The sequence below is a fragment of the Oxyura jamaicensis genome, chromosome 15 (genome assembly GCF_011077185.1).
Source record: "Oxyura jamaicensis isolate SHBP4307 breed ruddy duck chromosome 15, BPBGC_Ojam_1.0, whole genome shotgun sequence".
NCBI lineage: Eukaryota > Metazoa > Chordata > Aves > Anseriformes > Anatidae > Oxyura > Oxyura jamaicensis.
The window spans coordinates 9,312,422-9,332,022 of record NC_048907.1 but is presented as its reverse complement, the minus strand read 5'-3'; the positions used below and the strand labels follow the sequence as shown (position 1 = coordinate 9,332,022).

The following is a 19,601-nucleotide window of genomic DNA, read 5'->3' as shown; positions in this document are numbered from 1 at the left end:
GTGGGATGGGGCTGGGAACAAACTGGGTTCCATTCCTAGGGCTGCGTGGGCTCAAATCCCCTCTAGCTGGGGGAGGTAACCAAAGAACTGAGAACCGAGCTCCCGCTCCCAGCAAGGCCCCAGGGAGCTGCTCTCGGGGCTGGGGAAGGAGCAGCCTGGAGCGCGTGGTCCAGCCCTGGCTGAGGGGACGGCAGCGTGGCTCCAGGCTGAGCTCGTGGAGACGCTTGGTTCCTCAGCTCGCTGCCTGCTGACAGGTCTGGGGGATGTGCCGGGCCGTGCCTGAGCTCTGCTGGTGGCTCGGTGGCCGCAGGATGCGCTCATCGCTGAACGCCGGCCAGCGCACGGTGTCACTGCCGCCACCGTGTCACTGCCGCCACCGTGCCACCGCTCGCTGTCCCCTGCCCGCAGAGGTTTGGGGCAGCAGGAGGCGAGGTGTCATTCGCCGCCGGTGCCGCGGGCAGACGCAGTGCTCGGCCCCGGGGTGCCAGGCGGCGCAGGGGGGCGATGGGGCCACACGCAGCTGCTGCCCACACCACACTGCTGCCTTTGTGCGGGCACTGGGTGCTGCTGCGCTCCGTGCCCCGGCTCTCCGGCCACGCCAGCTTACTGCCAACAGCAAAGCAAAGTCAGGAGCAGCCAGGGTATTTATTCTGCTGGGCTCCATCTCCCTGCTGCTCTCCCACAACACTCTGTGCACCCATCCCTGGGCTGTCTGACCCACGCAGCACCACTCTGGGTGCTCCAGTCCTTGTCTTGCTGCCATCCTGCTCACCCCAGGTCCCCGGGCCAGGCAGGATTCACCTCCGGGAGCTGCTCTTGGCACTGCCGCGCCTGTTGGTGCAACGCTCGCTGACGGTGCCTGTGGCGGGGGTTCCCAGCAGGGTGGCACCGTGCCCACGTCTGATCGATGGCTGCAGCTTCAGAAACTATTTTTATTTGTCAGTCCTTATTTTTTTTTTTTTTTTTTTTTTTTTTCCCTGTAACGGGTCTCTCCCTTCATGCTGGTGCGCACGCATGCCAGCGGGAGCTCACCTCCTGCTGGCTCCGGTGCGGCAGGGAGATGGACGTGGTTGCTCCACGAGGACAGCGCGGAGCTGCAGGGTTCAGCTGTGAGCCCTCCGCCACCATCGCGGCAGCAGCAGCAGCAGGCCGGGAAGCACAGAGCAGCTCCTGGAAGGTTTGATCTGGTTCCTATAGAAACTGCAGGCTGCTCCAGCCTGGTGCGGTGGGAGGGCAACCGGGACGGGTGGGAGCAGGGACGGCCTCTTCTTGCGGGGCTGTCGTGGGACAGGGGGCTCGTCCCTGCTGGGTGCCAGCTGGGCATCTCTGCGTGGTGCTCCTGGTTGTGTGTCCTCCCTGGTAGCATCTCTGCCCCTGCATGCCTTGCCAAAAATAACCACCAGAGAAACTCCATCTCCTGGACAATGGCAAATGCCCCGGGGTGGGGAATAGCCCCGGGCCTGCTTGGTGGGGTGGGTGCATGGAGGGGAGGGGGCGTGCAGGGCGGCCACCCCCTGCTGTGGGCATGGTGATGGCCAGAGGCAAAGGGACATCGGCTCTGGGGCAGCGGCTCTGCCTGGGGAGGGGGACAAATATGCCCCAAAGAGCCCCATGGAGGTGAGCCCGGACCTTGGCATTGTCCCTGCAGCAAGTGGCAGAGCTGAGCCGCAGCGCGTCCCTGGCCAAGCCGCCAGCAGGACGCTTGTTCCTGCGGCCCTTGTGCCGGTGCCGAGGTTTATTTATCCTGGCAGCACCGCCGAGCTCTGAGCCAGGACGTGAGTACCTGCGAGAGATGAGGGATGAGCCCTGTGGCCTCCTTTTTCACTGCTGCCTGAAGAAAACTGGGATATTTTAGGATAATGTGACAGCACCACAATCCTGCACGTTCACTCCCCTTCCTACCTACCCTCTGCAAGAGAATAACTCTTTCCTTGGGCTGAGAGCTCCCCTGCAACGTGACCCCCCATGGGCAGCACCCTGGGGGTGCTCTGGGGGCACAAGCTGTGAGGTGCTGCTTCCAGGGCCCCCCTCAGGAAAGCGGCCACTTCCCAAACCAGCCCTGGCCGAGGTACCGCGGGGGTGAGCTGGATTTAGCCCGTGGGTCCCCATGGTTCTGCCCGGCCCCAGCACCTGCCCTGAGCCCCCTGCTGGGGGGGCAGCACCTCAAGCAGGTCCTGGTGGCTTCCAGAGCCATGCTGGGGGCGAAGGCTGTTGCATGCTCCTTTGCACAAGTGTGTATGCGTGCAAGGAGTGGGGAGGGGATGGGGCAGCCCTCTCTGAACGCTGATGGTCCTGCAGGAGCCTGTCCGTGGTCCCGTGCAGGGCTGGGGGTGCAGTGGGGGTGCTGCAAGCCCCCGCTTTAGGGATGGAGGGATCCCTGCGGCACCCCTGCCACCCTCTTGGCCCCCAGGAGGGCAGCAGGCTGGGCAGCTCGGTGCGGCCCCAGGGCTCTGGGAGGCTGCCGCTGCCCTGCTGCTCCTGGCTGCCCACGCGTGCCAGCCTGGGCAGGGGCCTGGCACTGCGTACAGGGGCTGGCTGGGGGCCAGGCGCTCCCTGCTCCCTCCTAGCAGGCGAGGAGTTAAAAACTCAGCCCTTGTGATGAATATTTAACAGCAGTGCTCAGGCTGGAGCTGAGGATTTCTCCGGGGCTGGCAGCGCTGCATCCCGCCCCAGCCCTGCCGCCCGCCCAGGTGCACTGCGGAGGAGGACGGGGCGTCACGGCGTGGCAGCCGGCACGGCCCTGCTGCTGGCATGGGGCCTCTGGGGCTGGGGATAACTTTTGTGACTTTGCCTCTTGTCATCCGAGTGGCCGCGGGAGGTGAGATGCGCTGCCTGCCCCCTGCGCCGGTGGTGCCTGGGGTGGCCGGAGGGACGGGCGTGGGGCGTGGGTGCCAGCGGTTTGTTCCCCTTCCACCTGCTGGGGAGCGGATATGGGTCCTGGGGGTGCTGGTCCTGCCCCATCCCTGCAGGACATCCCTGTCCCCACTGAGCTGCAGGACTTGGGCAGGTGTTGGCCCTGGCAGGAGGTGGCCGGGTGGGTGCCCCTTGGGTGGGTGGGCATTCAGGAACTCGGGATTTGGGATGCAACACAGGGAATGTCTCCGTGGGTGAAACCTCTGAGCAGTCTGGGGCTTCTGTGCTGGGCTGCGGCATGCAGGCACCCTGCTTTGGGGCAAGACTGGCAGCAGCAGGCGCTCATCTGGCTCCTGCCAGGGGATGCTCGTGGTGGGGCGAGGGCAGCATGCTGAGGCTCTGAGGGCTCTGAAGAAGCTCGGCTCCCACTGGATGGGGAGGAAAGCCCAAGGTCCCTGCCAGGGGACAGTCCAGGTCCCACACCATCCCGCTCCCAACCCTCTGAGGCTGCTGTGCGGCGAGGATTTGGATGCGGGGCTGCAGGCCGGGCTGTCAGCAGCACAGGTGGTGCAGGAAGGGCTCAGCGGGGGCCGCTTGCATTGCCCATCCCTGCGGGTGGCTGTGCGAAGGGCCGAGGCCGGGGGGCTGCGCTGTGCCACTGCTCCCCCAGCCACAGCATCTGCACCCTGCAGCCGCTCCCTCGGAGCACGTGCGGTGCCGGGGGGCCGTGCTCCCACGCAGGGATTTGGGGCCGGTTGGTGGGACTGCGAGGGGAGCAAAGCCCCCAGCCCTGGGAGCTCCAGCTCCCCGGTGTTCCCGCTTCCCTGCCGCACCGAAGCCCAGCGTGGAGCGAGCCGTCCCCGTGCTGCCTGCCTCCGAGCAGCTCCCGGCGCTGACAGCAGCTGGTGGGAGGGAAGCGGCTTCGGATGAGGCTGCTCTGGGCGACGGGGCGAGCGTCGTCCCCGCGGCGTGGGTGCGGGCCTGCCCACGGCCACCCCTACGTGCCGCAGCCGCCTCCTGCTGCCTGACCAGGCACGGGGGCACCGACGGTGCCGCAGCCCCCTGTGCCTGCATCCCCCCTCGGGCCGGGGCTGCTGGGCAGGTCGGGGCTGCAGAGCCGGGGCTCGGCCACCCCCAGGGGGTGACCCAAATGGCACAGAGCTGCCCAGGCAGGTGGAGAGGGGGTGAGCATGTGGTAATGCCAACACCGAGCAGGGCTCAGGTGGCTGAGGGGGGTTCCTCTGCAACAAGAGGGGTTTTGGGGTGCCCCCGCGGCCTCCCTGACCCGTGCTCTCTCCCGCAGGGCAGTGGTGCTACGACTCGCAGGACCCCAAGTGTGGTGAGTGGGGACAGCCCCGGCACAAGGGCACGGCTCTGTTTCGGTGCCCTCCCTGCCTTGAGAAGCACCTGCCCTCGGTACGCCTGGGGGCACGTTGTTTGGAAGCACACAAATAGCTTGTAAAAGGTTAATTAAGGCTCAAGGAGCATTTAATCAGCTGTTACAGCCCAGCTGCTTTATAGCCTGCGGGTGCACGTGCACCGTGCCCGGCCACCGCGGCAGGTCATCCGTGTCCGGGAGCATGAGCGGCGGGGCTCTGCTTATTGCTGCCCCGCAGAGACTTGATTTCACAACAATTAAACCAAACCACAGCAGTGGCCAGGGCTGGTTTTGGCTGAGGAGCGGGGCTGGCGGGGGGCAGCCAGGGCCGCACAAAGCCGGCCACATGCCCTGGCAGGGCTGCGGGGACTGCCCCTTAATGAAGGCAGCGGGTACTGGGGAGCCTGCGGGGTGGGCAGCACGGGGCGGCTGCAGCTTCCCGGGTTTCCAGCCAAAAACTTCCTCAGAGTGATGAGAGAAGGGATGGAGACGGTGAAGGGACTGCAGGGCCAGCTGGGGACCTGGCCACCCTCATCCTCACGTCCCCCTGGGGGTGGAGGTGGCTCATACGGCCGTGCCATCCCACAGGCCCCAGCCACTGGAAGGAGCTGAAGGCCACGTGCGGCGGCAGCAAGCAGTCCCCGGTTAACATCGACAGGCGCCGGCTGCAGAGGGACAGCGGCCTCGGGGACATCGTCTTCGAGGGCTACGACCAGGCCCCCCCGGGCAAGTGGAGGCTGGTGAACAACGGGCACACGGGTGGGTGCTCTGCCCCCACGATGGGCTCAGCCCCCCGCTAGTGCTGCAGCTCTCTGGTGTCCCCGCGGGGCTGCCCCACAGCCACCAGCCCCGTCCCTATCCCGTCCCTTGCAGTGATGCTGAGCCTGGAGGGTGAGCCGGCCTCCGAGCACATCGCCATCAGCGGCGGGGGCCTCCCCGGCCGGTACCGCGCGCTGCAGCTCCACTTCCACTGGGGCAGCCCGGCCGGGAACGGCTCCGAGCACACCCTGGACGGGCACCAGCTCCCCATGGAGGTAGGCAGGAAGCAGCCCCCGAGCCTGCAGGGATCGTGCCTCGAGTCAGGGAAGGGAGGGAGGGCAGGCATGAGCGCAGCTCCACCAAACACCTTGGGTTCCTTCTGGACAAATGAGCCTCTGTGCCTGTAAAATATTTATGGTCTGTCAGAGCAGAGCAAAACTGACTCACTGCGGCTGGAGCAGATGCTCGGGCACGCGGGCTGTGCATCCCCTTTCCCCCTTTCCCACCTCTCCCCCTGGGAGTGTTGCTTTCCCAACCCAGTGCCCAGCCCCTGGCGAGGTCAGGGTGAGGTGGGGGCTTGGCCGGGTGCCCATGCTCGGCCCCTCTGTCTTTCCCCAGCTGCACATCGTCCACATCAACGTCAAGTACCGCACCCTGGGGGAGGCCAAGGGGCACCCGAGCGGGCTGGCTGTCCTGGGATGCTTCTTCCAGGTAGGGTGGTGGCAGCTCATGGGGTTGGTGCCCGCCAGCATGTGTGGGTTTGAGCAGAGCACTGCTGCGGTCTGAGCCGGGGGGGAAGCATCCCCGGAGGACCTGTGTGTGCTCCCAAAGACTCCTTGGGAAATGCCGGCTCTGGAAGATCCTCTGTCTGAGAGCCCCCCAGCATCGTGCAAAGCAGGGGCCCCGCTGCAAACTCCTCCACCCCACAGCCAGGCAGTGGGACGGGCTCTGCCCGCCTGAGCTGCTCGCTCTCACCTTGCAGGTCTCTGAAGCCCCAAACCCCAACTACAACACCATCGTCAGCGGCCTGAGGAACATCTCCCACGCCGGTGAGGCATCCTTGTGCTCCTGCCCTGGGGCACGAGCAGAAGGGGAGAGGTCCAGGGGTTGGCCGGGGGCAGCGGGCGGGTTGGGGGGCAGTGGATGGGGGTGGCCCCGCTGTCCCCTGTCCCGGCACCAGCTGAGTGCCCACGTCTTGCCACGCAGGGCAGTCTGTGGACCTGGCCTCCACCTTCCGCCTGGGCACGCTGCTGCCCCATGCCAGCTGGCTCTCCAGGTACTACCGCTACCAGGGCTCCCTCACCACCCCTGACTGCAGCGAGGCCGTCGTCTGGACCGTGTTCGAGGAGCCCGTGGACATCGGCTGGGCGCAGGTAGCGTGGTCGGCCCTGTGGGGCTGGAGAGCCCCGGCTGGCCAAAAGCTGTGCCATGAGCATCCCGGTCCTTGTGCGTTTCCTTACACCTGAACAATAGCACGGGGGAGGTAAAGGGGTTGTCTGCTCCTGGGGCACCGGGCTGGGGGGCTGGGGGAGCTGGGCGGGGTGGGTGGATGAATCTCTTCGCCCCGTATTTGAGCCACGCACGCCCCAGGGCTGGGACACCTAGCAGCACAGCTCCCCACCCCGTGCCTCTCCCCCCGGCAGCTGCGGACGTTCATGAACACCGTCTACTTCCCGGCCTCGGGCGCCGTGCCCCTGAAGATGACCAACAACTTCCGCCCGCCGCAGCCGCTCCGCAGCCGCAAGGTCTTCGCCTCCAGGGACGCCACCTCGAGCCGCGGCTGCCCCTGCCACCTCCTCTCCCCGCTGCTCCTGCTGGCCCTGCTCAGCCCCCTCTCGCCATCCCCATAGGGCACAGCAGCAAGGCGATATCTGATTCATGGGAAATGGGGAAAAATGGTTAAAAAAAAAAAAAAGCACGTCGGGACAGCAGCTGGGCCAGGGTGCCGCAGCCCTGGCTGGTGTGGACGTGGGGCTCGGCTACAGGGCCTGTCGGGGCTGCAATAAAGGCAAGCTCCCGGCCCCGTCGCTGCCTCCGGCTCCGTGTCCCTTCAGCGGTGACAGTGCTGGGTACGTGGCATGGGGGACAGCAGGGAGCTGGGGGCGGCAGGATGGGGCCAGGCTGGCTCTGTAATGGTGCACGGCTGTCCCGTGAGCCCCAGGGGCCGAATCCTGGCCCAGCACGTGTCCCTGTGGTTGCCGTGTGTGCAGACACGGCCACGTTGACTTCCCCCGGGCCCTATCGTGGCGACGTGGCACATCTCAGCCCCACCGGGTGCAGCCCGGGGAATTTGTGGCCCTTTCCCAGGAGCTAATTTTAGGCCAGCAGAAACTGCTGCAGCTGTGCCTGCACTGCCCAGCCCCGCGCCTCGGGGCAGAGCCACGCAGAGTGGCGGCCCCTTGTTATGGTGTTGATGTTCCAGGCACTTCCAGCCTCTTCCGAAGTTACGGGAATAAGAACACAGGTCCTCGGCCAGCAGCAGAGGGGGGCTGCTTGGGCTCTTCTTCATTTCTTGGGGGAAAACGGTGCTGCAGCCCTGAGCAGAGCCAGCCAGGGCTGGGTGTAGGTGCGCTGCAGTTCTAGGGAGCCCAGGGGACCCCCAGCAGCCACAGAGCCTTTGTGGCCCCCACAGCCACTGCCTGAGCTTGGATCCTTCGGGACAGCCCCTGGGAGAGGGCCACGGCCGAGCTGATGGGAACCCCTGGTGAGAGGGAGCTTCTTGGGGACTGCAGCACCCATGGGTGCAGGAGGGTGCCTGAGGATCCCCCGTGTGTGGCCTTTGGGCCCCCGCTGAGTTCCACAGAGGGGAAGAGGCATCTCAAGCAGGCGGCCTGGATGGTGTCTGGCAATGATCCCATGCATTGATTGCAGACCAGAGCAGGGGCCGAGCCTGAGCTGGGTCCAGCCTGAGACCTTCATGGAGGAGCAGTTTGTTGGGCCCCGGGGGTGCTGGTGCTGTACCTGCATGGCCCAGCCTGGTCACTGCAGCCGAGCTCCGGCTGTCACCGCCCTGGAGCAGCGGCCGTGCTCGGGGCCGTGAGCACTGACCTGCCCTCAGGGACTCCGTGAGTGCTGTGCAGGGGGGTGAGAGGGTGGCTGGGGCCGGGGCCAGCCAGCACACATGGGGCCACTCTTGTCCCCTTGTGCCTGCCCCTGGCGAGCCACGGCCGGTGTGGGGGCTGTAGGCTGGTCCCTGCCACCTTGCCCTAGGGCAGTGTCCCCTGTGCCCTGCAGTGTCCCCACACTAAGTGGCTTTGGACATGCCTGTGGGTGAGCCCAGGGGAGGACGGGGCCAGGGCCAGGGCCGGGGCCTGGCTGGGAGCAGCGTGTTCAGCCCATTGTGAGTGGCTGGGGACAGCAGCGGCCCCAGGAAACTCTGGGGCATCGTGCAGCAGCTCTGCACAGAGCGGGCCGGGGCCCAGCAGGAGCACTGGTGGTCTGTAGCTGGGGGGGGGGGGGACCAGTCTGTGGGCACAGTGGCACCGGGTGGCTCTGGGGAGTGAGGCACAAAGCCCTCCGTGCATTTGAGCCCCCCTCACTCACACACACACAATTTCACAGTGTCCACGGCTCAGCCTCAGTGTTCAACATGGCTGCAGGATGGGCGCTTTCATGGCCCCGTTTTGGAATCACCACAAGGTTTGGGTGGGAAGGGACCTTAACGCCCACCTTCCCCAGCCCCCTGCCATGGCCACGCCGCCTCCCACCGCACCGGGTGTCCCAAAGGCCCGTCCAGCCTGGCCTTGGGCTCTTCATGATGGGGCAGCCACAGCTTCTCTGGGCAGCCTGTGGCAGAGCCTCACTGCCACTGAGTGAACAATCTCTTCCTTATATCTAACCTAAACCCACACTCTTCTAATTTAAGGCCATTACCCCTTGTTGTATCACTACATTTTGCAGCATTTACAGCATATGAGGTGTTTCTACAAACTGCTGCACTGGCATGCCCCCAGTGCCCTGAAGTAAAATGAGACCAGAGCCTGCTCTGGAGTCGGGGGGCAAAAGATATTCACCCCTCATTTTCCCAAACCCCAGCCACCATCACTGGGGAGACTCCTGGAAACCCCCTCTCTCAGCCATTGCCAAAATGGGGCCAAAAATCAGCTTCTCCTGCTCCTGGCCCTGCTGGCTGCCATGCCAGGCAGCGGCGCTCGCGGTGCCATGTGCTGTAAAGTTTGTGCCGAGGAAGCCGAGCGTGCGGTGGCCGCGGCTATTCTTGGCCACCAGCTGGTGTTTGGCCAAAGTGGCCGCATGTTTTCGGCCAGGATGCAATTTTTAGCAAGACAAAGTGCTGCCCCTGAGCCCTGTGGCTGCGGTCAGCACATCTGGCCCGGGGGGGGGCGCGGGCCCAGCTGTGGGGCTGGTGAAGTGCAACTGCACACGCAGGCGATGGCCGGCCTGTGCTGCCCGTCCAAAAATGCCTAGAAACATGGCAGAAACACTTAAAAAACAACACTTGGCCCAGGGAGGCTGCAGAGGGCTAGGGAAATGCTGTCTGTCTGTCCGGGGATGGGGTGTGCTCAGAGCACGGTGGCTGCTGGCAGGGCCAGCGCTGTCTGGGGTGCAGGATCTGGCCCTGGGGTGCACACCACGTCCCCATCACCTCCCATGAGTTCCCCCCCATGCCACAGCTCTGGCACTGTCAGGCTGTCAAAGTGGGGAGAAAAATCAGCGTTTGGCTAAAAAACTTCCCCAGGCTGCTCAGTGAAACAAGCCCCTTGCTTGTGCCTGAGGGCCTGGGGCAGGGACGTGGCGGCTGGCGGAGCACATCGCCGCACACATCGCCCACCCGCTGGGCCCAGCCCCGCTCCTGCCTCCCCACCGCCGCCTCCCCAGCCCTGGCTCTGTGCCTGCTCCCGATGTTTCCGAACAGCGAGCTACAAACCCGCTCATAGAAGTCTTAAACAGGCATGAAGTTCAACTCACGTTCATTTTACAGACAAGCTGTTTTCAAGACGTCAAGAGATGGCTTCGTTGGCGCACCTGCGTCAGGAAACGCAGCTTTTTACAGTAAATGCCGGCAGAAAACAAGTGTTTGCTTCCTTTCCAGAACAGGTGCATAGCTCTGTTGGGAGTTTTACTTTATTAACACGCTAAACTTGAAATGACAAATATTTTTAAGCAGCTTAGAGGTGTTTATTTTTGAGTTGGCTCAGCCTGTTTATGACCTGGACAAGCCATGCAGTTTCTGTTTGTTGCTATTTACCTCCACGCAGGCTGCGTGCGTGGCTCCAGAAAAAAACCATCCCACCGGCAGGGCTGCTCGGGCTGCCCAGCTGCGCAGCAGGCGGTTGCTGTTTTGCCACTGCCATGCAAATTTTCTCTTCTCTGCGAGCGGGCGATTTCGGTCAGGTGGTACTTGCAGCTGAGCCCGCCTGAAGCATTTATTAATTTCATTTAATTCCCCTTTAATTGTGGTGCAATGGGAGCTGTGCTGTCTGAGCTGCCCACAGCCAGGGCTCTGCTGCAGGGGGAACATTCTTAACGTACTTAATTTCCAACATTCTGGGAAACCTGCTCCGTATTTTGGGAATCTTGAGTCTGCCACACACATTTCGTGGCCGGTCGCAGTGGTGCGGACAAGCTCGGCCATGGCGCTGCCTGGAACTGGGCAGGAATTAGTGGTTTAATCCCGTCCATCAGCAAGGATTTGGGGTGACCCGGTGGTGGAGTGGGAATGGGGGGGGGGGGGGAGCGGGGGCAGCATGGGCAGGGGGTGGCACTTGGGGACAAGGCCATGGGCAGAGCGCTGTGGGGCCGGCCTGGTCCCAGCCCCGTGGGTGTGTGGTTGGCGGTGCCGCATCCTGGGGGCCCTGTGCACTTGGTGGGGCAGGGTGTGCGCGTGGGTGTGCACATGTGTGTGTGCATGTGCTGCAGCCGGGTCGCCCCACGCCGTGCACCAGGCTGGGCACCCCCCCTGGCACGGTGCTGCCATCCCCAAGCAGCAGCCAAGCTCAACCCAGCCCAGGCTGGCTCGGCCCGGCCCGAGGTGAGCGGTGTGGTGGCAGCTTGGCGCGGCGCTCGCTCTGTTTCACACGTCAGCGCTCGCTGGAGACCGTTTCACTTCCTTTTTTCTGCCAGCTCAGGCCCCCCAGCTCAAGTTTTGATTGGAGACCGGGGAGTAAATTTAGCTCGGGGATGCCCCGACCCCGCACAGCTGCATGGTGGGGCTGGTGGGGCCAGGGGGGTGCGGGCCCTTTGCACCCCCGCAGCTGGAGACCCCCTGCAGCTGGAGACGCTGCCTCACACCTTCCTGGAAGAGCCTGGGGGGGGGGGGGCAGCCCCCAGGGCCTTGCACTCACCCTGTACCCCAAGCCGAGCTGCCCCTCGGCCCACTCCCACTGGCCAGCTGGGGTTATTCTGAGCGCCCGACTCTTGCTTTCGAGTTTCAGCCCTGCTGCCTCCAGGAAACCCGGCTATTTGCGTGGTTGCAGCTGCCAAGACGGGGACGGGGACGCCCCCGCCCTGCTGTGCCCCGGCCCCACTGCTGCTGCATGGCAGGAGCTGCTGCCACGTCGCCCCGACCCTCTGACCCCCATGGGCTGGTGGGGATGCCCAGGTTCACCAGCACGAGATTTGGGGTGATGGGTGGGAAATGAGAGCATGCCCCGGCTGGTTGGGGGCACAGATGTGGAGGGGATTTGGCCTTTTGGTAGACAGAAACCACCCCCATTTATCAGCCCCCCACCCGGAGCCCCTGCTGAGCCAGCACCATGACCCCCAGCCCGGGTGCGCAGCCCCCTATGAGATCCGGACCCCGCGGGAGCACCAGCTGCCTCTGTCTTCAGCTAATTAAAGCCTTCCTGAAGCATGTCATTTCCTAAATTAGGTCCCCCTCGATTTGAAATTAATGGCAAGCTGGAAAAAAAAAAAAAAAAAAAGAAAAAAAGCGACTGTTTAAAATTTCACCAAAGGACACCGCAGAACGAGAGCGAGAGCTGCAGCTGGGCACGGAGCCCCTGGGTTGTTTTCCATCAGCACGTTTGCTCCTTTTGCAATCTGGGGGGGCTCATTTGCTTTGGGGGGGTCAGCCTGGGGGGTCTGCCAGGGCGCTGCCGTGCCCCCGCTGGTGGCACCACCTTGCCCCATGCCAAGGCCCCGTTGTGGGTGCAAACCGGCCCTGTTGTGGGAGGCAGGGGAGCACGGCGCTGTGATGTATAATTCAGCACGCCTTCCTCAGTGGGCTGTTGCTTACGGAAACGGTTTAGCAAAATCTTTTAATCAATAATTAGTGAGTTCCCCCCTCCAAGATCTGAGCTGTGAAGCCAGAGCCCAGCTCGCAGCTGGGAGCCCCTGCACGGTATTTTCCAGCCAGAGCCTCAGGGCGCCATTTGCCAGACCCATCAGGAGTGCTGAGCCTTCGGCTTCCCAAGAGGGGAAGGAAAAGAAAAGCCACCTTCCCTGCACCCATCTTGGCACTCGTGTCACTGTGGCCGGGCAGCCTGCAGCAGTTTGCCTCGGGGCTTGGCTTCGTGGCCATGGGCAGAGGGCAGCGATTTGGACATGGACATGGGGATGGCAGGGACCTGCATGGAGGGGAGCTGCTGCCCGAGAGAGCCCCGGTGCCACGGAGGGGCTGTCTGAGGCCCTTCCTTTCCTGGCACGTCTGGGATTGCTGCTCCAGCGGGCTCTGCGCCCTTGGAGGTTTGGCCAGGCAAGGAGCAGGGCACAGAGGAGAAGCTTTGCCCCCTCAGATCTTGTAAGAGTTTGTATTTGGCAGGCTATTTGCAGTGTAGTTTTGGCTTAATCTCCTGAGAAATCCTTGGGGAGGAGCAGGAGGAGCTTGGCACCCCCTCGGCAGGTCCCAGCTCTCAGCTCGGGGGCACGGCGACTGCAGGCCACAAGTCTGGCACATGCCAGGGGAGAACTGCTGCTTCCAGGGGAAATCCTAACAAAGAGGCACGGGACACAAAGTAGGATTTCACCTTCAACTGACAAAACTGGGGAAGAAAATGAAATTCAGCCCGATCCCATCCATCAAACACTGTCCTCAGTGCTGTGAGTGCCCATCGATGGGGCAGGGAGACCTCAGCCCCTCCCCAAACTGGAGAAAAGTCACAGAAATGTCACAACTCCACGGTGAAGAAAACAGCCAGGCGCAGTTTCAGTGCCACACCAAGTGCAGGCGGCTGCGTCCCACGTCCAGCATTGGGTTAATGCCACTCAAAAACCTCTGTCCTGAGAGCGGGGCCGGCCCCTGCTCCTGCACCCACCGCCAGCTGGATGGAGACGCGGGGTGGGCTGGGTGGCTGGGGGTGTTGTGGTGGACATGATAGATGGAGGTGTTTGCATGGATCGGATGTGTGGATATGATGGTGTAAATGGGACGGATGGGCAGATGTGTTGGGGTGGGCCGGATGGATGGAGACGTGGGTGCAAACAAGACAGGCAGACTCAGTGGGAGCGCACAGAGCTGGCAGCCACACAGAGCTTTCTGCTTGCTGGCTGCTGGGGTCTCTGCCGAGAGCTGCCCTGTGGGGGCCACAGGAAAACCTCCCTGAGGCCGTGATGGGGATGGGACACACACATGGTGTAGGGACCAGGCTGCTGTAGGCACGAGGCACGGGGACAGCGTAACGTGTGAGTGCCCACTCCGGCATCCCCACCCGTGGGACTCCGGGGTGACTGAGCACACGGGGACAGAGCCAGCAGTGGCCATGTCCCCAGCACACACAGTGAGGGCGGCGAGTCCCTGTGAGGGACCCAGCACACAGACCAGCGGGTAAGGGACAAGGACAGTATGGCCATGGCCAAGCACTCAGTGCCAGCACAGTGCTTAGGCTGCCCCAAACTGCCTTGGAGTGCCCTGCCCTTGGTGTTGGAGGTGCCAGGAGGGAGCATTGGTGTCCCCAGTGCTCAGCCGGGAACCCCAAGCACCCCCAGCACTACCAGTGTGTGCGTGCCCCCCCCAACCCTTCCCCAGTCTGGGGCCGACCCCACTCCGCGTGGGGCAGTTGGCACGCACAAGGACACAGAGACACAGATGCAGAGTCAGCGCTAGTTCAGTGTTGGTGTTTATTCGTGTGACACCCGGCGGAGGGGGACAGGAGCAAGGGACAGGCACAGGGGGACAGCAGGGGCATGAGGGGGGACATCCGGGTGAAGAGGGGGGGCTGCTGTCACCAGCAGTGGCCAAGAGGGACAGGAAGGGTGAGGAGCCACTGTCTTCGTGGCTGTGCCCTGTCGGAGTTACGAACACTCGGATTTTTTCAGGGTCTTCTCGGTGAGAGCGCCTTCGTGCGTGACCTGGCAGCTGAAGGAGTTGACGTTCTTCCACTCTGCAGCGCTCAGCGTCAGGTAGCTGCTGGCCATGTACTGGTTGTTGCTCTGCTTCTGGGACGCAGAGGTCTCCACGCCACTGGTGTGGGTGGAACCGTCGACTTTCCAGGTCACCTGCACCGGGCTGGGGTAGAAGTCGCTCATCAGGCACACCAGGGTGGCCTTGTTCTGTGATCCGATCTCCTCGGAGGATGGCGGGAAGAGGTAGACGCTGGGAGACGCCTTGGGCTGGCCTGCAAGAGAGGGGGAGAAGGCCGTGAGACCCCGCCACAGCAGCACCGCCACGCATCTCCACCCCGGCTGGCATCACCCCCAACCCACAGCGTGTCACTGACAGCCCCGATGTAGGCAGTTAGGGCTCACATGTATTATAGAGCTGTGTACAGATAAAATACGTTACGGATATATTATCCATAGATACACATATACATTACATATACAGATATACATTATATAATATTAATATGTTAATTATTATATTAATATATATTATATATATATTATATATATATTATATATATTATATATATTATATATATATTATGTATCATATATTATATATTATATAATAGATAATATATTTTATATATTACATTATATTATATACTATATATAATATATTATATTATATATATTATATATATGATATATATTATATATTATATATTATGTATTATATTAACACAATATATTAATATTAATGTTAAACTATATATTAATATATGAAATATATTAATTATGTCGTGTATTGCATATACACATATATATACATGTATTATATATTATGTACATGATCTATGATAAATGTACATGATATATACTTATGTATATGAGCATTATCTTTTATATACGTATACGTGTATATATCCACATACACACACACGTGTATGCACGTACATACACACACACACACACGATTTCAACCATACATATTTGGTTGAGTCTGATTCAGTTTTGGAACGCTGGTTAGTTGCCGTAATGCCATTTCTTTCCTGTTGCGTGGCTATTTTTTAAATTTTAATTAAAATTTTAAAGACGAAGCAGCCAATTTTCTGGCCAGCTCTGCTTTAAGGAGTGCTCAGACTCATTTCAGAAATAAGTACAATTAAAAATCACCATGGGAAAGGCTGGTAAAGGAGATTTGCACTTTCTGAGATGGCTACCTCATGAAATGTACGATAGCCACATCTAATCTGTATCTATATCTAAATCTATATCTTTATCTACACGAGAAATCCCCAATTAAAAATTTTTCTGCTGATGAAACTGGTAAACTACACTTTTCTTGGATTTATGCCGAGTGGCTAATTTTTTGGCTAATTTCTTCTAAAAATTACAAACACAGAAGCTATAAAGATATTCCTGTCAGCTTTTCAGCAAAATAACCATTTTTTGACAGTACTTACCTGAACACCACGCTCAATACCTCTGAAAAATTGAATTTCAGCTTCCAAGGACATGTCATTTCAGTGTCACCCAGACTCACCAACAGCACCGGGGCCACTTCAGAGTCCCCGGCAAGAGAAGGGACCGGGGACGAAGAACTTAATCCTCAGGACTTAGTCCTTAGGACTAAGTCCTTAGTCCTTAGGACTTAGTCCTTAGTCCTTAGTCCTTAGTCCTTAGTCCTTAGGACTAAGTCCTTAGACTAAGAGGACTTAGTCAAGTCCTTCGGACAAGAGGAAAGGTCTAACAATAAAGACTATCAACTAATTTCTTGACAAAGACAAAAATTGACTTTCTTATCAACCTAAATCTAATTTTCTGAAATCGCATGGCAGAGACAGAACTCAGGCACATTTTCTGGCCGAATTTTACGATCTTTCAATCATCAAAACAACCCCAAGTCCTCCGTGGCGCACACCAGAGTCCGCCGGGACGAGACACAGCCCACGACAGCGCGCTGAGAGCCTGTCCCTGCCCCGGCGACAGACCCCAGCCCACCGCCAAGTCCGAGAAAAACCCCCAAATCACCCAAAATCGACAAAATGTCACAATTTCATGGCAGGGCATGAAAGACCGAGGCGAGGTCAGCGACTTACCCAGGACGGTCAACATGGTCCCAGCCCCAAATACACCTCACAGTGATACAGAGCCATGCAAAAACCTCCTGCTCCATGGCAGGGGCAGTCTTGGGTCCCATGGAGATGTTAGGATGGAGGTGATGGGATGGAGGTGTCCTGATGGATGCAGCAGGATGGAGGTGATGGGATGGAGGTGTCCTGATGGACACAGCAGGACGGAGGTGATGGGATGGAGGTGCCCCGTGTTCCCAGATGCTGTCACACTGCCCCCGTGGTGGTGCTGGAGCCCAGCCACTGGCCTGGGATGGGTGGCAGGGCACAGGACCATCCCGCCGGGGGGACAAGCACACATCCCCTCGTCACACTCAGCCGTGGCTGAGCTTGGCACCAGGGGGCTGACACTGGGCTTTATTGGGCTTTGGGAGCTGCTGGTGCTGCTTGGGGCTGGGACAGGAGATGTGTCCCTGTGTCCCCTCCGGGGCTGCTCACCTGCCCCCGCTGCTCCAGGGCCCCGCAGCAGCCATGCTCAGTGCTCCTGTGTTTGCTGCAGGAGATGGAACCGGCTCCCATGGAGCAAGCCCCAGCACCCGAGAGGGCTCCTGCTCCACTCCTTGGCTCTGCCAGAGCATCCCCACTGCCAGAGCATTCCTGCAGGGCTTCTGAACCCCTGCGCACAAGGATAGCCCCCAGACAGAGCGCTGCAGTGTGGGTGACTCTCCTCGCATAAGAAAATAAAACATTCACCATCCCAGCGAGCTCAGGACACGGCAGCGAGCAGATCAGCTCTGAGCTGATCAGGGCCATGGCCCATGGCAGTGGCGTGGTCATATTTGACCAAGGAGGAAGGAATCGGAGACGCTTGCAGGGGCAGCACTAAGCCTGGTGTTTATTTGGACGATGCCCAGGGCAGGGCAGAGAGGAGAGATTTGGGCAAAGGGAGAAGGAAGGGCATAGGGACCGCAGACACTTGACCAGGAGGGGCAGGAAGGCCCCCATGGAGTTAGGAGGAAAGCCTTCAGAGCGTGGTCATGGCTGTACCAGCAGGGTTTTGGACCTTGCTGGAACCTTCCAGTGCTGCCCCTATCACCTTCAAGCCGATAACTCTGTGGACAGATTACTTGCCAAGCAAAAAAAGCTTCCCTGGAAGTAGGAGGTCCAGAGGAAACGTGATGTGCTCGACTGCAGGATTCCCAGTCACCAGCACCGCACTGGCCAAGGCACCCCTGTCCTCGGCCAGCCAGACCGGCCAGTCTTCTCAGACCGAAGCCTTCCATTTCAGACCCCTGTATACTCCCTCATCAAATCATAGTGCACACCTGGAGCTTTCTTTAGGAGAAAGAGCTCTGTTTCATAACTCCAAATACCCACACCGCCCAGCAAACATACAGATAGATCTTTACCAAGGAGCTCCTGCACTCAGACAAGTTGAACAAGACCCAAATAATGCAGCCAAGAATGTGACCAGCAGGGACTCTGCAGATTTCAAAGGACCAAAACAGTTGTGCAGGCAGCACAGAGCAATCACAACCTTCCTGCCCGTCAGGGAAAGGTACATGAGCACACTTCAGTGTGGCTCGACAGACCGAGGATGCGTTACCACAACCGAATAGACAAGTTGGAGGACGAAAACAAAACCAACCGAAAACAAATGAAAAAAGCCCTGGCAGAACCTGGGCACTCACCCTCTGCTGGGAAAGACCATCGGTGAACACAGAGCAACTTATGGAGGGTGATCAGCTGGGTCCCACCACCAAGGAAACACCCGCAGCGATGCACGGCTGCTCAGATGCAGCCCAAGCAGGCGCCCAGCCCTGTGTGCGGCTAAGCCCAGCCGCCTGCTGCGGGTCACGGAGTGGGGACGGTATTTGTGCATCCTCCCCATCTCTCCCAGGGGATATCCAGCAGCTGTGCCACCGTTGGCCAAGGTCTGGGCTGAAGTTATGCGTCAGACCCCCGCCCAGATACCTCGCAATACCGTGCTTGCTTGTTGGCCAGTTTTAGCGCAGCCCCCCCAGTCCTGACCAGCCTGCCTTTGGTGGCTGTACACCATCCCTCCCGCCCCGTCTGTTACTGTGGTGGGGTGGGAGCTCACTGGGCCCAGCTTTACCCCGCTGGAGCACTACTGCCCTGTCCCAGCTGCCAGAATCATTCCAGAGAGGAAAAGAAAATGTGCAGGGGATGTGCATGCCCAGCCAGAGCAGCCAGAACCAAGGCACTTACGTAAAAATGAACTCAAAAATATTTAAATGCTGTGGTTTGTGCAAGTGGTTATAGAGAGACATAACTGCTGAATCTCCTGAGTCACTAAAAAATAAATGATACATTGAGGATGTTGTGGTTGGAAATACTTTCTGATTCAGAGGTTTCTTTTGCCTCTGCGAAAGATTAGGCACTGGTGCAAATGGCAAAAAGTCATCAAAACTATCTATGCAAAACATTTAGCTGAAGCTGACACCACCTATTTTGGATGAGTAGTTTCTAAGCATCTCTGAGGTGTCAATGGGATTTCGGTTCCATTTTACTGGACAGCAATGAAGGACATCAAAATGCATCTTGGAAGTCCGTCTCTCCTGCTCAGTGGGCTGCATGGGGGACAGCAGGCACCGTACTGATGTGCCACTCCAGGGGAGGTGGTCCTGAAGCATGGACCTGGCACAGGGCATCGGCAGGGGCAGGGACAGGCATGGGGGTGCCATTCCCACTGCACGCAGGGGAGGCTGCGGTTGGTGGCTGTAGGCAGACTGGGAGGCAGCCAGCAGGGCGCAGGGAGCAGCCTGGGAGCACAGGGGTACCTGGGCCCTGCAGCCTGGGGCAGAGACAGGGCTGCTGGGGCCATCCTGGCCCTGAGGGATGGGCACAGCCCTGGGGCTCGGTGGGATGGCAGAGCAGGGACACCAGGCAGGGCCACCTGCAGCACAGGGCACCAAGGGCAGCACTGAGACGAGGACCTGTGCCAACATTAAAGGGGACAGCAGGGAGGCAGCTGATCCTGCGATGGCGTGAGGTTTTTGTATCACTTCCCCATTGCTCTGTGTCACCGTGTCAATTTAAAACCAGCACCGTAGCCACCACAGTAATAGATGGCCTCATCCTCGGCTTGGACCCCAGTGATGGTTAACGTGTTTGTGGAGCCAGATGTGGAACCAGAGAAGCGTGATGGGATGTCCGAGGGTCTCTTGTCGTTGCTATAGATCACGGTGACAGGGCCAGTGCCAGGGGTCTTCTGCTGGTGCCAGCCGTAATAATAGTTGCCATCACCGGCAGCGCTACCCCCGGAGCAGGTGATCTGCACGGTGTCTCCCGGGTTT

The 19,601-nt window shown here is 60.0% G+C and overlaps 2 protein-coding genes across 3 annotated transcripts; one reads left to right on the top strand and one right to left on the bottom strand.

The window, feature by feature from the left end:
* Window positions 1-2,600: 2,600 nt before the first annotated feature.
* On the top strand, window positions 2,601-13,600 carry LOC118175081 (carbonic anhydrase 15-like). Of its 2 annotated transcripts, XM_035340965.1 has the most exons (9): window positions 2,601-2,818; window positions 4,157-4,192; window positions 4,820-4,990; window positions 5,105-5,265; window positions 5,609-5,701; window positions 5,973-6,039; window positions 6,197-6,363; window positions 6,634-6,842; window positions 13,583-13,600. In XM_035340965.1, the coding sequence occupies exons 1-8, from the start codon at window positions 2,752-2,754 to the stop codon at window positions 6,838-6,840; spliced, it is 969 nt and encodes a 322-aa protein (XP_035196856.1). In that variant the 5' UTR covers window positions 2,601-2,751; the 3' UTR covers window positions 6,841-6,842; window positions 13,583-13,600. The 2 variants fall into 2 exon arrangements, with proteins under 2 accessions (XP_035196856.1, XP_035196855.1); XM_035340964.1 differs by lacking the exon at window positions 13,583-13,600 and having other exon boundaries at window positions 6,634-7,022.
* Window positions 13,601-13,974: 374 nt separating this feature from the next.
* On the bottom strand, window positions 13,975-16,467 carry IGLL1 (immunoglobulin lambda like polypeptide 1). The gene is made up of 2 exons (XM_035340974.1): window positions 16,312-16,467; window positions 13,975-14,502 (listed from the first exon to the last, which is right to left on the bottom strand). Exons 1-2 carry the CDS (start codon window positions 16,325-16,327, stop codon window positions 14,180-14,182), a joined length of 339 nt encoding a protein of 112 aa, XP_035196865.1. The 5' UTR covers window positions 16,328-16,467; the 3' UTR covers window positions 13,975-14,179.
* Window positions 16,468-19,601: the final 3,134 nt, after the last annotated feature.